General features: G+C 41.7%; 1 protein-coding gene across 1 annotated transcript in view; it reads right to left on the reverse strand.

Annotated features, from left to right (window-relative positions):
- The window catches only part of Anos1 (anosmin 1), a gene marked incomplete at its 5' end in the record, with an annotated part of 128,074 nt that overhangs the window by 13,695 nt on the left and 99,412 nt on the right, over positions 1-14,967 (reverse strand). The window contains 2 exons of the mRNA XM_033760263.1: positions 600-746; positions 10,268-10,412. Of these exons, the coding sequence (XP_033616154.1) occupies positions 600-746; positions 10,268-10,412 (292 nt within the window). The remainder of the gene's footprint in view (positions 1-599; positions 747-10,267; positions 10,413-14,967) is intronic.

Genomic DNA, 14,967 nt, shown 5'->3' on the forward strand with positions numbered 1-14,967 from the left:
GCACTCCGGCAAAGAAACAACGAAAACCCAATTTCCTCGAAACATAAAAATTCAGGGTGTAATTGCTGCTAATAATAAAATGTCTGATAGAGCTCCAGAACCAATGTCAACCCACTTAGACTTCAACACAGAAAGGCATTTGTTTAAAAAAGGAAGGGAAGGGGAAGGGAAAGCGGAGGGGGGGACTGGAGTGGGAGGAAAAGAAGAAAAAGGAAAAGTGTTTCAGTCCCTTGTTAGAACTTAATAACACCATGGCTTGAATATTACTTAATAAAAAATGAGCGCATATTTTAATCACTAGGCCATTTCTAAAAGGAAATAATACTTAAAACGAAAGCTACAAATTTCAGTCTGTTTAAAGTTTAATTGGTGCATTTGTGGTAATTTACAATTGCAAAAATCCACTTCTTAGAATAATAAATAGGCACAATTTATTTGAATGTATAGTGCACTGCTCGAGCACTTTGTAAGAAAATTAGGATATTTTGGAGTGGTACACTATGGCATTTACTTAGAAAAAGACAAAAAGACACATCCACATCTTTACATCTCCAAGCCATCTAGAGCACATAACATTTAAGCACAAACCGTGAAGTTACCTTCAGTCTTTTTCCAGTAGACTTTGACTTGCAGTTGGCCGTCTTGGTAGAAGGGAGCTCCAATCTCTATGGGGCGGGTGGGCCGTCTTCGTTGGAAAGGGGGCTGTATCGGGGCCACCCCTTTTCTGGTTTTCCCCATCTGTTCTTCTATGAGAAAGCACAACATTTGAACTTACGGATAGAAAATAATGATCCACTCTGATATTCATCCCAGGAAATGTCATGCCATCCTGTCATTCTTTCTTATTGAGCACCTCTCTATTTGTTAAGAGAAGGTGACAGAATCACATACTCGTGTATGTTCAAGACCGCAATCTTCCTCTACCTCAAAATGTGCTGGAATACCTAAAATGTGTTATGCGGAATCCGCAGCATCTCAACTGGTCACCAGGTTTCAAAGACGTTTTGAGAAATAAGCATATGTATTGTTTCTCACTATAGATAAATTTTTACTAGGTACGAGGAAAGTACAATAGTATTAAATTGATTTTTCCTGAAACAATAGCCAACTTGGCGTAAATATCTTACGGGTACGTTATGTTAATACGCAGTGTTCAAGGCTCTAAACAGAAATATAACTCAACTTTGTCAAATTAGTAGTAAAATCTCACCTTGCACCAACCAGTCCGCAAGGTCAACTGCCGTCCCACTGCGCACCGAGCAATCTGTGCACGGCACGCACCTCGTGGCGGGGGGGATGGAATGTGGGGATGTATTTCCTCACTGGTCTTTTCCAGAAGCAGTCAGGAGCACTGTCCCAAGGGCCAGCCCCGAGTTAGAGCTGGACAGCTTTTGAAAGAGAGAGGGCGCTACTGCAGATGCGGTCAGGGCAGAAAGGGATGCGTGTACCGAGTCGCCGCGTCTATCCTTTGAAACACAGGCCCAGGGCTTCCTGATGAAATGAACCATAGGAGGACGACTGTCTCAAGGTGAGCTGGCACTTTGCAAAGGAACTAGGCCACTTTGGGGGAAATTGTAAGGATGTGTACGCACGTCTGATGTAAGGATGTGTACGCACGTCTGTTACCATTTGCTTTAAGCATGAATACTGTTTTTTTTTCTATTGTTTATTTTACTGCGTGGTTTCTCTAGTGTGAAAAACAGAAAGGGAGAAGGAATGGGGGGAAAAAAGAAAAAGAAAAGGCAGGACATACCACGTACAGGTGCAAATTCCCTATGATGAGTGATATTCTTTGTATATCTAAAATGTACCGATGCATGAATAAATAAATTGTTCCCAACACAGGCTCACTGAAGAGTGAGGAGAATGTACAAGTGAGTAAGAATGACCTCGATCTCCAAATAGCCCCTGTCTACTGCAACATGAGAAGCAAGGACACCTTGAAATACTTCTTCGACTCAGGCAGTGCCGAATTTTATCCTTAGGTGAGGTCATTTCCCAGGGTCTTGCTGTTGAGCGTCAAGATCTGGCCCTGGTTTTGCTTTTCTTCTAATTGTTCAGTTTTAATTTCGCTGCGTCTTTCTAGTTGGTGTCACGCCTCATTCCTCAAATCGGACCAGCCCCTTCACATGTATAGCTGTGATTATTTTATTACAAAAGGCACTGGCACTCCTAGAAATACTGTTCATCCAACCAAATGTGGGCCAAGTCGGCCATGGTGAAGATTCCCCTGGCTTAAAAGGAAACAAAGTCTTCCTTAGTGTTGCTGCATTTTCTGTTTAATCTCTTTTCCTTTAATCTGTTCTTCTAATCCATCCTAGAAGTCCTCTCGGGAAAACCACATCCTAATCTTCCTTGGATGCAGACAGCCAGCTCGGTTTGCAGTGGCAATGGAGCCTCTAGTGCTGGTGGCTTCCACGAAAGCTGTGAGTCAGGGTCCATTAGATGGGGCTGTGTAACTTACTTTAGTGCCATCAGAGAAAGCACCTGACATGAATACTGGACGTGTTTCTCTGGGCATGTCCTCCCTTCTTGCAGGAAGAACACTGCAATTCTCTTTTTTGACTCCTACAGCTTTTCCGGTGCTTCTTCAAGTGGTTGGAGAACTTTGGTGCTGCTTTATTTAAGGTCCTAAAACCATCTTGTGAAACAAAGCAGCGGGCTGTGAGTTTTTGCTAAAGAGCCAGGGGGTACATAGTTTTGGCTGTGTCTCTCTTCCAAACACCCCATGACTATTGCAGCCCGGAAAAGTAGCCAGAGGTGATATGAGGACAATTAAGTGTGACCGCATGCCAATAAAATCCTCTTTGTTAAAACAGGTGGGAGGCTGGGTACAACCCGTGGGCCATGGTTGGTATCCCCTTGAGAAAATGGACTCAGCAGATACTAAACAGAAACCTCATAGCACTCAACAATTTAGGGATCATGTCCAGTTTCGCCCAAGTAAAACAGGAGGGAAGTTGAGGTTTAATCTTAGAGCTGTTCTGTGTCAAGCATGTTTTCCTCACCAGCTACGGAGTCTTCCTAGAGATCCAACTCACATACCTGCATAAGAAGGACAGCAAAGACCTGCCAAGCCTCAATCCTGTGCCTCACTCATGCCCTGAATTCAGACACTTCACACACAGGAATCCTGCCCTTTGAGGTATGGCTTTTCTGCTTCCTAAATTTCCAATTTTACTGTGAGACCTATGTTCGATGTGTTGCGAATATTCTCTAACAACATCAGTCAGGGACTTATTTACACATTTTTGTTCAAGGAGTTCAAACCAAGGCGAGAAACACTAATTAGGGCATCACTTTAGAAAGTTAGAATAACCAGTGAGCTTAGAACCCAGAGAAAAGAGGAGGGAAGAGAATACAGAAAATTTATGATGCTCCTGGCCAAAATCCATCTCCTTTATCCACATCATCATTGACTTAGAGAATTCTCTGGGTTACATCTAAAGTTGAATTAAAGATTTAAGATGTTCACGTGCCAATTTATGTTTTTAATTTATTCAGTAATCTGTGCTACTGAGAATGTACCACCAGATAATCAAGGTGGCAGCGAAGATACTAAGTTTCACCTTTACGTGAATTTTATCTTTCCATTTGCTTTTAAATTTTATGTAAAACTTTCATTAGAGATACAGGAACATATTTCTGAAGGTCTCAAGATTGAGCCATTGTTGCTTTTCTGAAATGACTCTAGCAAAAATTAGTGCTACTGATAGGGGAAAGCTGAGAAGGGAAAAGGAAAAATAAGAGAAAAGGAAAAAAAAATGGAAGCAAAGTCTCTGTAAATAGTAAAGGGTGGAGGGGGTGAAGGGAGGGCACGGCAATGGGGAAAAAATAAGAACCAAGATACATCATGTAAAGGTACAAGATCCCAATGATGAATGTAACTAACTGTATTGTATACCTAAAATGTACCAATAAAGGAAAAAGGAAAAAGAAATTTTAAAATATCAGTGCTACTCACACTGCCATGGTTATGCCTCCGGCTTTGTAAGAACATCACTTGCACTTTGATAAATAAACGAAAATGGCATAAAATCATATCTACTCTCTTCTGAAAGGACATGAGGTCTGCTTCATATTCTATTTTCAACAGTCATAAGTGTTAAGAGAGTCAGATATATGTGTGCATAAAATTCAGTAGTTAGGTTCAATGTTGACCTTATGAGAAAATTTGATTCAGTTCTTGTCCAATTCAGTTTACAATTAGAATCATGGAAAGAATTATATTGGTGAACTGAGGTCCCTCTCTCTCTCTTTCTCTCTCTCTGCCACTTTTTTTAAATGTCCAGATTTTTAAAATTTTACAGATCAAAAGATTCAAGGTTTTTTCTCTTAAATTCATTCTTATTTTGAGGAGTGAAAAGAATGCTCCATCAAGTTCCAAGAGGCAACCATGTAACATTTGGAATGTGTCAATACTGGAAATATTTCTTCTGCCTCCAGAAAAACAAGCTACTTTCCATTAAAGTATGCCCTACTTCCTTCAAGGGACCCTTTCATAAAAATTGCATGAACATTCAGCCTCTGCTTGCGTGAAAATATTTATCATTAAAACATCTAGTTGCCGCAAACCAAGAAAGATATAACTCAAAAAAGTAATTGATATGCTGACATTTACTATGCTACCTGTTATAAAATATAATCCCCTTTGCTTATAGCATAAAGTTGTAATTTTTCTTTACTTCTAGTTGGTTCATGATAAAATATAATGTGTTCCTGTAAAACCATACACTAGTGTTTATAAGATTATATATCAACATTGGGATATAAAATCCTGACAAACATTCCTCCATAGCCTACATAATCTGTTGTAAAGCCGTTCTCCTCTACAGGGAGATCTGAGACCAGGCAATATATCTCAAAGCAGACACTTTGCATTACTTTTTAAAAATTATTCTTTTATTACTTTTCCAAATCCGTGTGGCAGGAGTCAGTCCTCACAATAAAATGGTCTGTGACAGGTCAAGTGTCATACCTCTGCTGGCCAGGTAATCTGGCGTTCAAAGGTTATTTTCAGAGGTTATCTGATTTTCAAAGATGGCTGTTGAAGAGTGTAGCCACCCAGGATCAACCAAATACTATGTATTGTTTGTCACGACTACGAGGCGATCGGTGTCAAAATAACTCATTAAACTTCCATAATTCTACGCCTTCCCACCTGGCAGGAAACGCTCATGTGTAAAGAGAATTCCTCTGGAACAGATACACAAATAAAAACAAAAACTGTTGGACAAGATAGTGAAATTATGCAGACAGACTGGAAAAGATGCATCGCTTTGATTGCTTGGAAGATGAGACCAAATGCTATTCCTTTTTCCCTTCCTCTTTAGTATTCACGCCTAGGTCAGGTTTATCCATTGACATCTTTGGGAAGCTGTGGCATGGAGAATAAAAGTGGTTAAATGGAGAAACTGCTATATCCAGTTGGACAACAAACATGAATTGAATTCTGCTATAAGGTGGATTCAGAATGTTCCCAAAAGGCCCACAAAGCAAATGCTGTGGTCTCTTGGGAGGTGATAGAATCCTTAAAGGGGTGCAGTCCAGTGAGAGGTCTTTGGATCACTGGGGTTGTGAGACTCCTTCTCTCTTCCTTTGCTTCCTGGCCACGAGGTAAGTGGCTTTGTTCATATCCTCTTTCTGTGATGTGCTGTCTTTGCACAGGCCGAAAGCCAGCAGGCCAATTCACCAGGGACTGGAGCTTCCAAAAACTGTGAGCCAAGGTACATCTTTTCTTTTTGTTTTTTGTTTGTTTGTTTTTTTATTTTGGTACCAGGGATGGAGCTCAGGACCTTCTACTTGCAAGTCGGGCAGCGGCACCACTGAGCTAAATCCCCGGCCCCCGTCTTTTCTTTTAATGAGTTGATTGTTTCAGTTATCTTGTGATGGAGAGATGACTGTCACAAATTCTTACGCTCCTCAGAGATTCAAGAAATCTGCAGAGCTTAAAAATTTTCTGGAATAAGAGATGAAATAAAGAAGCCAGAAAGCAATAGGTGAATAAAGACTCTCTAGTTTCTTTTCGGTGTTAACATCCATAGGTTCTAGAAATGCATGAGAATATCCAGCTTTGCAGATGGAGAAGTGAGTTCAATTTGGAACTTGCTCAGGTAGAGGTGTCTCATGACATTCAAATAGAGACAGTGATAAAGTTGGGAAACGCAGTTTGTATTAGTGGAGAAATCAAGGCTAAGTGTGAATCCCTGAGCAGGATGCACGGACAAGTGCTTGAAACCATCCAAGCAGATGAAGGCGAATTCCGGAATGCACCAACGTCCATGAGCTGAATGGAGTAGCACCCCGCAGGTAAAACTAAGAAGAGGTACGGGAAACACGAGGCTATCTGCGAGTCCAACATGCCAGGGTCAAGGAGAAGAGGACGTTCCCACAAAGACAAAGGTAGCAGCAAGGGTCAGAAAAATTAGGAATGGAAAACACCCATCCCATTTAAAAATGAGCAGGAGCACGCACGCCTATAATCCCAGCACTCGGGAGGCTGAGTCAGGAGGATCGCTTTGAATTCCAGACCAGCCTGGGCTACATACTAGGTTCCAGATCAGTCTCAACTACATAGTGAGACCCTGTCTCAACCCCCCCCAATAATAATACAAAAAAATGAGCAGGAGCAGATTTAGTGGAAGAAATGAGATAGGGACACAGAGAACAGGGCTTGTGAGGAACAGGGAAAGGAGAAAAATGGCAGCTGGAATGGAAGAAAACTGTGCTTTTGAAGCAGAAACTAAGCAGACCTACTGGTGTAAGTTGGAGCAAAAAGCAAGGCAAGGAATGACTGATTCCTTTAGTTTCATGAATATTTACAGTCCCGTGATTATATGCCAAGCACAGTGATGGATGCTGAGGGCACACGCAGAGATGATCCATGATCTCAACTGAGACGAGGTTTCTGCCTCAGGGCTGGCAGGTGTCTGAGTTGGGCAGGGGCAGTCTAGAATTCAATGGAGACATCCGCCATTTGCAGAAGGAACGATGGCTCCACTTTCAATCGCAGAGGAGAGGACAAGAGAAACGTAGGTCAAGGGACAGATACGTTTACACATGAGGGGCTCGGCTGACTGGGAGAAGATGCGGGGAGAAGCAGACTGTGAAATTCAGCTCACAAGGAGAGAAAAGGGTCTAGGATCATTCTTGAGAGTTCATGTGGAGATGCCACAGGGAAAGCAAGAAAGCCGTACACGTGCCAGGCATAACCAGGGTTCCATGAAAGTTTTGTTTGTGGACTGGACAGTGACCAGACTCCTGATGATGTAACCTCAACAATGACAAGTTGAGGTTAGAATTTGCTCTCGGTTCTGGGAACACACACATATTAAATTATGGGAGTCTGCAATCCCACACCAGTTGCTAACAAGGAAAGAATGTTGTTTATCGGAAGGGACAGAGGAGTCTAAAGAGACATACTTATTTTACACCATGGATGAAAGCCCCACCACCAGTAGAAAAACAAATGCCTTGGATGAAGCAGAGGTTCACAGGATTTGGATGTTTAGAAGGAATAAAGAGAACAGCAGTAAAAGCTAAGGTTGGGGAGAGAGAAAAAGCACAGAAATAGGTGGTTTTCCTGAGAGTAGAACTCAGAAAAGGAAGATCCTGTACTCTGCTTATAATAGTTTCTGAAGAATACTTTTCCTGCTATCTGAATAATGGAGAATTAATTTAAGAAAGAGAAGAAGCAGGAATGTAAATGAGGAGACTATTTCAATTTTAGTAGAGAGAGGTGGCGTGGCTTCAACAAAGGAGAGAAGCAGACAGAGCTTATGTGTAATTTAATTTAATTTAAATCTAGAAAAGCTTCCTGTGGCATTCAACTTCTAGGGAGAAAGAAAAGAGAAGAATAAAGAATGAGTTCTGGACCTTTGGCCGGAGTAGTTTTCAGGCAAAGGCCAAGATATACGCACCGCCGGGAAATGTGTGTGTGTGTGTGTGTGTGTGTGTGTGTGTGTGTGTGTGTGTTCATATCTGTGTGTAGTCAAATCTCCCTATGGATTTAATCAACGTGAGTCAAGCACACTGAAAAAAATTCAGGCACGGTGGGGCATGCCGGTAATCCGACTTACTCAGCAAAGGACCGCAAGTTCAAGGCCAGCCTGGACAAGTCAGTGAGACTTTGTCCCCGAATTAAAAGTAGAAAGAGCTAAGGATGTGGTTCAGTGGTAGCACACCCCTGGGTTTGAGCCCCAGAACTTAAAAACAAAGAAAAAAGAGGGGACAAAAAACCATCTCTATTAAATATGCATAGACTTCTCGTCATTTCCCCCTAAACAAAAGACATAAAACTATTCACTTAGCGCTAACATTTGTTTAGGCACTTTAAGTCATCTAGATAGCATTTAAAATAAATTTTGAGGATGTGTATAGGAGGTATGCAAATACTAGGCCATTTTCTATAAGGGACTGGAGCATCCAAAGATTTTGCTATCTATGGGTTTTGGGGGCCAGAAATAATCTTGCATGGATACCAAGCAGCAACTCTCTTTTGTGTGCATATTTGTGTGTGTGTGTGTGTGTGTATGTACTATGCACACACTGGTTACAGAAAACTATCAAACATGGTGTGATGTACGTATAGCATGTATTTAGCATATATTATACAGTATGTGTGTATATAAATATATGTATGTGTATAGAATTCCCACCATCAGACACAGTAATATTACAATTCATAGATACATAACTTCAATGTAATGGATGAATAGATGACTATATTAAAAAATGAATGAAGCTGCTAAACACATAGAAATATTTCCACGAAGTGTTTTAGGTAAAAGTTGCATTGCACCTGGGCTCACACACCAAAAACTGACCATTTCAAACCGATTTAATCATCCAAGAGACAATTTCTTAAATAGGTTGGATGCTGTGTCTCTGAGACTTTTTGTAAAGCATCATTTCAAACAAACCAGCTCCTTGGGCTCTTGCCTTCCCCCCAGGTGGCAGAAGATAACTACGAGCAATCACTGCATCTACCTCTGAAGAGTCAGTGTTGCTTTTCCCCAGTTCTAACCAGCTTTTCATGTTCTTGTCCCCGTAGCGCAAGCCCCACAGCCATGAGGAAAGGCAGAGGGACGGCAGGGATCTGCTACTGTAAGGAATCCATATGGCCAGGGTGCCTCACACAAGGGCCCTTGTCCCCCTCGCCCGCCTTTCCTCTGCCCTAGTTCTCTGGAGCCTCCCAAGGGCCTCTACAGAGCACTGCCCATGAGCCTCCACTTCGAACAAAGCTATAAACGCCAAGTAACTTGTTTGCCGGCTAAGACCCGACTGTCGTGTACAACGCTCCTGTTTTGCACAGTTCACGGTAAACATACTAGTTAAGAAAAAAAGAAAAATGGAAACAAGAAAAACCAACGTGGGAATAATTGCTAACTACTCAATGGAGGACCAGACAGCTTTCCAAGCCATGACTACAGCCACTGTAGAATTCCAAAGCAAACAGGCCGGCCACGTCTTTAGGAGGAGAAACAACCGTTTCTAACGGCTCAACTGTATGCATTTGCCTGAAAATATGTACATGTGTACAGAGGAAGCAGGGATCTGTCGTGTGAAAGTAAAAACAGGGGGCAGGTAGAATGAGGTGTGATCACGCCTCCCAAACGGGGAATAAAGCCCAGGGCCCACACTCACTACGTGAGCACTCTACTGCTAATCACAGTCCCTGCCCGCCTTCTGTGACCCTTTTTTTTCGAACACCAAAATAGCACACCGACAGGTCAACATCAAAACACTAGTATTCGCAGGAAAAATTATTTTGCACCTTGTAGTTCAAAGAACGTCCAGGCCCATGTTGCTAACACTCTACTGCTAATCACAGTCCCTGCCCGCCTTCTGTGACCCTTTTTTTCGAACACCAAAATAGCACACCGACAGGTCAACATCAAAACATTAGTATTCGCAGGAAAAATTATTTTGCACCTTGTAGTTCAAAGAACGTCCAGGCCCATGTTGCTCAGTAATAGGGATATGTTCTGAGAAACGTCATCCGGAGCCGTTTTTGTCATTGTGTAAACACTGTCCACGACGCTTATACAAATGAAGATAACCACGATGACACTAAAGCCACATGATCCATCATGTGGGACCATCTTTCTGTTGGAGGCCGTTAAGCAGGGCCCGAGTGTGACTGTGTGTGTACTGGTGAGGTTTACCAAGTAATGACTCCAAAGCAAAACTCACTCTTGTGCTGCTTGCCTTGCTTTGACCACGTGCTGCCCTCGGTGGACACGAGCAGTGAGACAGTGCCACTTACTGTGGTGGGCAGCGCGTGTGGACGTGAAGTGCAGAGACACCTTGGCACTCTTGAGGCGGATCTGTCCCCAGTAGGTGACGGCCTGCAGTTCCACCGTGTAGTCGCAGTCCGGCTGAAGTCGCCCCAGGGTCACAGAGTTCTGAAGCTAGAAACGGAGAGATGGGCTCAAACTCCACTACAGGGCTGCTGTAGTGCTGCTACCACCTTCCCTGCCGATCTCCTCTGTCACTACAAAGCTCAACGATAGCCAGCTGTGGAATGACTTTGATCCATGAAGATCTGACCGTTCCTGCATCTGCACGATCTGAAGCTCCCCTTCAACTATGAATCAAAATAGTTCCTTCTCCACCCCGCTGTGCTCTTATAATACCCTGTTATGACACACAGTGGTCCATTATGATATCAAAACGTTCCACTACAACTCCATAGTGCCATTTGTGATTTCATACTGACCCATTGTGACCTCACAATGAATGCAATATCGCAATGCCCCACTGTGACAGTACAATGCTCCACTGAGACTTCATAATGCCAGATTGTGTCAAAAGTCTTACTTGGACATCATAATAACCCACTTGGACTTCACAATGCCCTCATTATGATCACACATTGCCTCATTATAATATCACAATAACCCTAACCCTAAGCCTAACCTCACAGTGCCTTGTTGTGACGTGACAATGCCACATGATGATATACAATGGCCCATAGTGACATCACAATGACACATGATAACATCACAATGTCCCATTATAACACCACAGTCAATGTGACCTATTGTTTTGACATCAAACTGCTCCATTATGACACCACTGTACCTCCACTGAGACATCACAGTGGCTCATACTCATCTCACAGTGACCCATTTTAAAAGCCCAGAACCCTTTATGATTTCACAGTGACCCAATAATGACATCACAATGACCCACTATGACAAGAAAAATGTGCCCCATTATGACCTCATTATACCCCACTATTAATTAATACCTCCTTGTAATAGCATATTTTGACTTCACACGATCACAATATAACCTAAAAATACAATTATGACCACATAATACCCCACTATGCCACTGCGATGCCCCTCTGTTCCCTCATATCATTAAAAATCTTTTAAAAGTTTAAAAGATTTATATGATCTGAAGAGAAACCAAACTATAGTAATAATTTTTAAAAGCCCTTTATGTCCTCATGATACACAATTTTGACTTCATAATAATCAACAGTGACATCATTATATTAGAATATGACCTATTCCTATTCCATTATGACCTCATTGTGCCCATTGATGACCTCATATTACCCCAGTAGGACCACATATTACCCATTATACCCACTTATGTCCTCATAATACCCCATTATGACCTCTACCCCACTACGCTCTTATAATACCCTGTTACGACATCACAATTGTCCAGTATGATATCACCATGCCCTATTATAACTCTGCAGTGCCAAATATGACTTCATACTGGCCCACGTGACTTCACAATATAATATGATGACATCACATTGTCCCATTGCGACAGCCCAGTGCTCAATTGTGACCTCATAAGCAATACTTTGAAATCACAATTCCCCACTGTGACCTCACAGTGCCCCCATTATGACATCACAACCATCATTTATATCACAATGCCACGTCATAATGTAATAATGCCCCATTGTGATGTCACAGTGCCCTATCATGACCCCATAATGCCACACTATGATATACAATGGCCCATAGTGACATCAAAAGATACATTAAGACATCACAATATCCGATTATAACATCACAATCAGCCATCGTGACCTATTGTTTTGACATCAAAATACCCCATTATCACACCACTATACCCCCATTGTGACATCCCAATGCCTCAGTATGAAATCCCAGTAGACTTTTATGATCTCACAATGACCCAATGGCATCACAATGATCCACTACGAGAAGAAAATGGCCTGTCATGACATCACAGTGCCATTTTGAGACCCCACAATGCCCCTGTGACATCATAATGACACATTATGACGTCAGAATGCCCACTGTGATAGCACAATGTTCCATTGTGAGTTCATAATGCCCTATTTTAGTCTCACAATGCCTTACAGTGACACTGCAATGTCCCCATCATGGCATCATAGTCAATGTATTGCAATGGTTCATTGTGATGCTACATATCAAGGAATCACAATATCCCATGACATCACAATGCTGAATTGTGATGACACAATGCCCTATGTGACTTTATAATGTCCTATCGTGACCTCACAGTGCTCAGTGGTAACATCCGATTCTCATTATGACCCCACAATTCCCCCATTACGACCTCACCTCGCCTCCCTATGGCATCACAATCTTTTTGACATCACAACTGCCAGTTATGACACCACAATGGTGCATCATGGCACCAGAAACACCCCATTATGGCACCACAATATTCCACTGTGACATCATAATCCCCTATTGTGATCTCACATGCCCTGTCGTGGCATCACAATACGCCTTTGTAACCTCACAATTCCCCATTATGATACCCTATTGTTTCCCCTTATGACATCACAACCATCCTTTGTGACACCACAATTGCCCACTAAAACATCACAAAGGCCAACTGTGACCTCACAGGGCCCCACTCACAACAGCACAATGCTCCACTGTGTCCTCGTGGTGCCCCCCCATTTGACATCAAAATCCCTCCTTGCGATGTCATAATCTCGATGACCTCAAAATTCCCCACTATGACCTCACATTGCCCTTGTTATGACATCACACTGTTCCTTTATGTTGTCACTATGCCCCCCACGGTCTCATAATTCCCCACTGGTATATCAGATATCTCACTGTGGTGTCACAGTTCTCCATTACACCACCACAATGCCCCCACTATGACCTCTTGCCTCCCCCATTATGACTTTATGAAGCTCCATCCTTAACTCGTAATTTTCACTATAACCAATCCTCCATTTGGGCCCTATCATAACCCATTATCACCTTAATGATAAGTAGAAGATCTCTAGAGGAACCCCACTACACTTCACATAGCTCTGGGACATAGGAAAAGCCCTGGATTCAGACTTGTGAGCTCCACGTTTCAGCCTTGTTTCCACTAACACAGTCCCATGTGCTCACTTGAATGCAGCACTTGCCTTTTCAGCCATTTCAGGGTTATTTTCTGGTCTCATGATACTGAAAGAGTTGCAGTATTTATTGATTCATTTACTTAAAGATCAGGTTCACAGACCCACCCAAGTGGATGCCGGTTTGATATTTTTTTTTCTTTTCTTTTCTTGTTTTATTTGCTGTGTTGAGGGCTGAGCTCAAGTGCTGACACTGGGAGACAGGACGCTACCACTGACCTGCAACCCACTTGTCTCATAATTTCATTTCTGTGGAGCTGGCATTAACTCAGGGTCTTCAACAAACTAGGCAAGGGTTCTCTTGATGAGCTCTATCCTTAACTCAAGTGCTTGATGGTAACAATAACGACACAAGAAAAATGGGGAAGCATTTTGCCAGGTTGCTTTGTCTCATAACTTTTGGTAAAAATTAATTTATAGAAGATTTATACCAGCTGCCACAGACATATAACTGATCCAGCAGGGAAGGTGGTGACAATTACTCATCTCCATGCCATCTTACAGGGCGAAATCACTGCATTAGAAAGAATTATTTTAAAACAATATTTTGGCCTTTCTCTGAAGTTTATTTATTTATTGAAAACTGCAATGATTCACAAAACATATAACTTCTTTCTCCGGCATCCAAAAACATAAGTCACTCATCAGATCATAACCCATAATTTAGGCTACTCTGGGCCAGTACTTGCAATAATTAAGTTATTAAAAGTATAATCAACAGTGGACCTATGCTAGAAATACACTGCCATTTCCCTATCACGTGTTTGATGAGATTGGTTGTTAAGGGCATAAGATGGGTCAGGAAGAAGCAGGGTTGTTAGCATTGCCTCTGTCTCCTTTTCGATACCAATGATTCCCTAAGTGCAGCTCTTGAGCTCTTTCTAGAGATTAGCATGTACTACTAATGATTATTTGTGGCAAAAATCCTTTAACATGAAGGAATTGTATGAAAAGTTCTTTACAATGAAAACAACATAATAGCTAAAGATCATATGGAGGTTTTTAAATAATTCTAAATGCCACAAATACTCGAATATTTACTGCAATGTCTTTAAAAACAGTTTTATCCACATATTGATGTATAGAACCTGAGTTTATAAATGAGGAGGGAAGGTGTTTATGTAAATTTTACAGAATCGAAAAGGAAGGTATAAAAAAAAAGAAGGTATGCTAATAGGAAACAGAATGACTTTTTTGGCGGGGGATTGAATTTGGGTCCTTGTGCTTGCGAGGCAGGTGGCAGAACAACTGAGTGAAATCCCTGGCCCCTATAATGACTTTTTAATGCACTGAACATTTCCTATGATTCAAGAAACCTCATTGCAGAAAATGGCTCAATGCAGATTTTTATCTCTCAGCATCTAGATGGAAAATAAACCACTTTGGTTTCTTTTAATCAATGTGAAGAACGTGTTGTCAAAAATTTACATTCTAAGCTTTCTTCCCACTGGTTAGATCACAGAGAGAAACATCTTGAAACAGAAAAGCCATGGAATGGTACTTAACTAAAAATTTTCTCTTTAAGAAAAAAATTTTTTTAGTTTCCTCTTTTAGCAAAAAAAAAAAAAAAAAAAAAA

The sequence above is a fragment of the Fukomys damarensis genome, unplaced genomic scaffold, assembly GCF_012274545.1.
Source record: "Fukomys damarensis isolate Sample0158 unplaced genomic scaffold, DMR_v1.0_HiC HiC_scaffold_39, whole genome shotgun sequence".
NCBI classification, from domain to species: domain Eukaryota; kingdom Metazoa; phylum Chordata; class Mammalia; order Rodentia; family Bathyergidae; genus Fukomys; species Fukomys damarensis.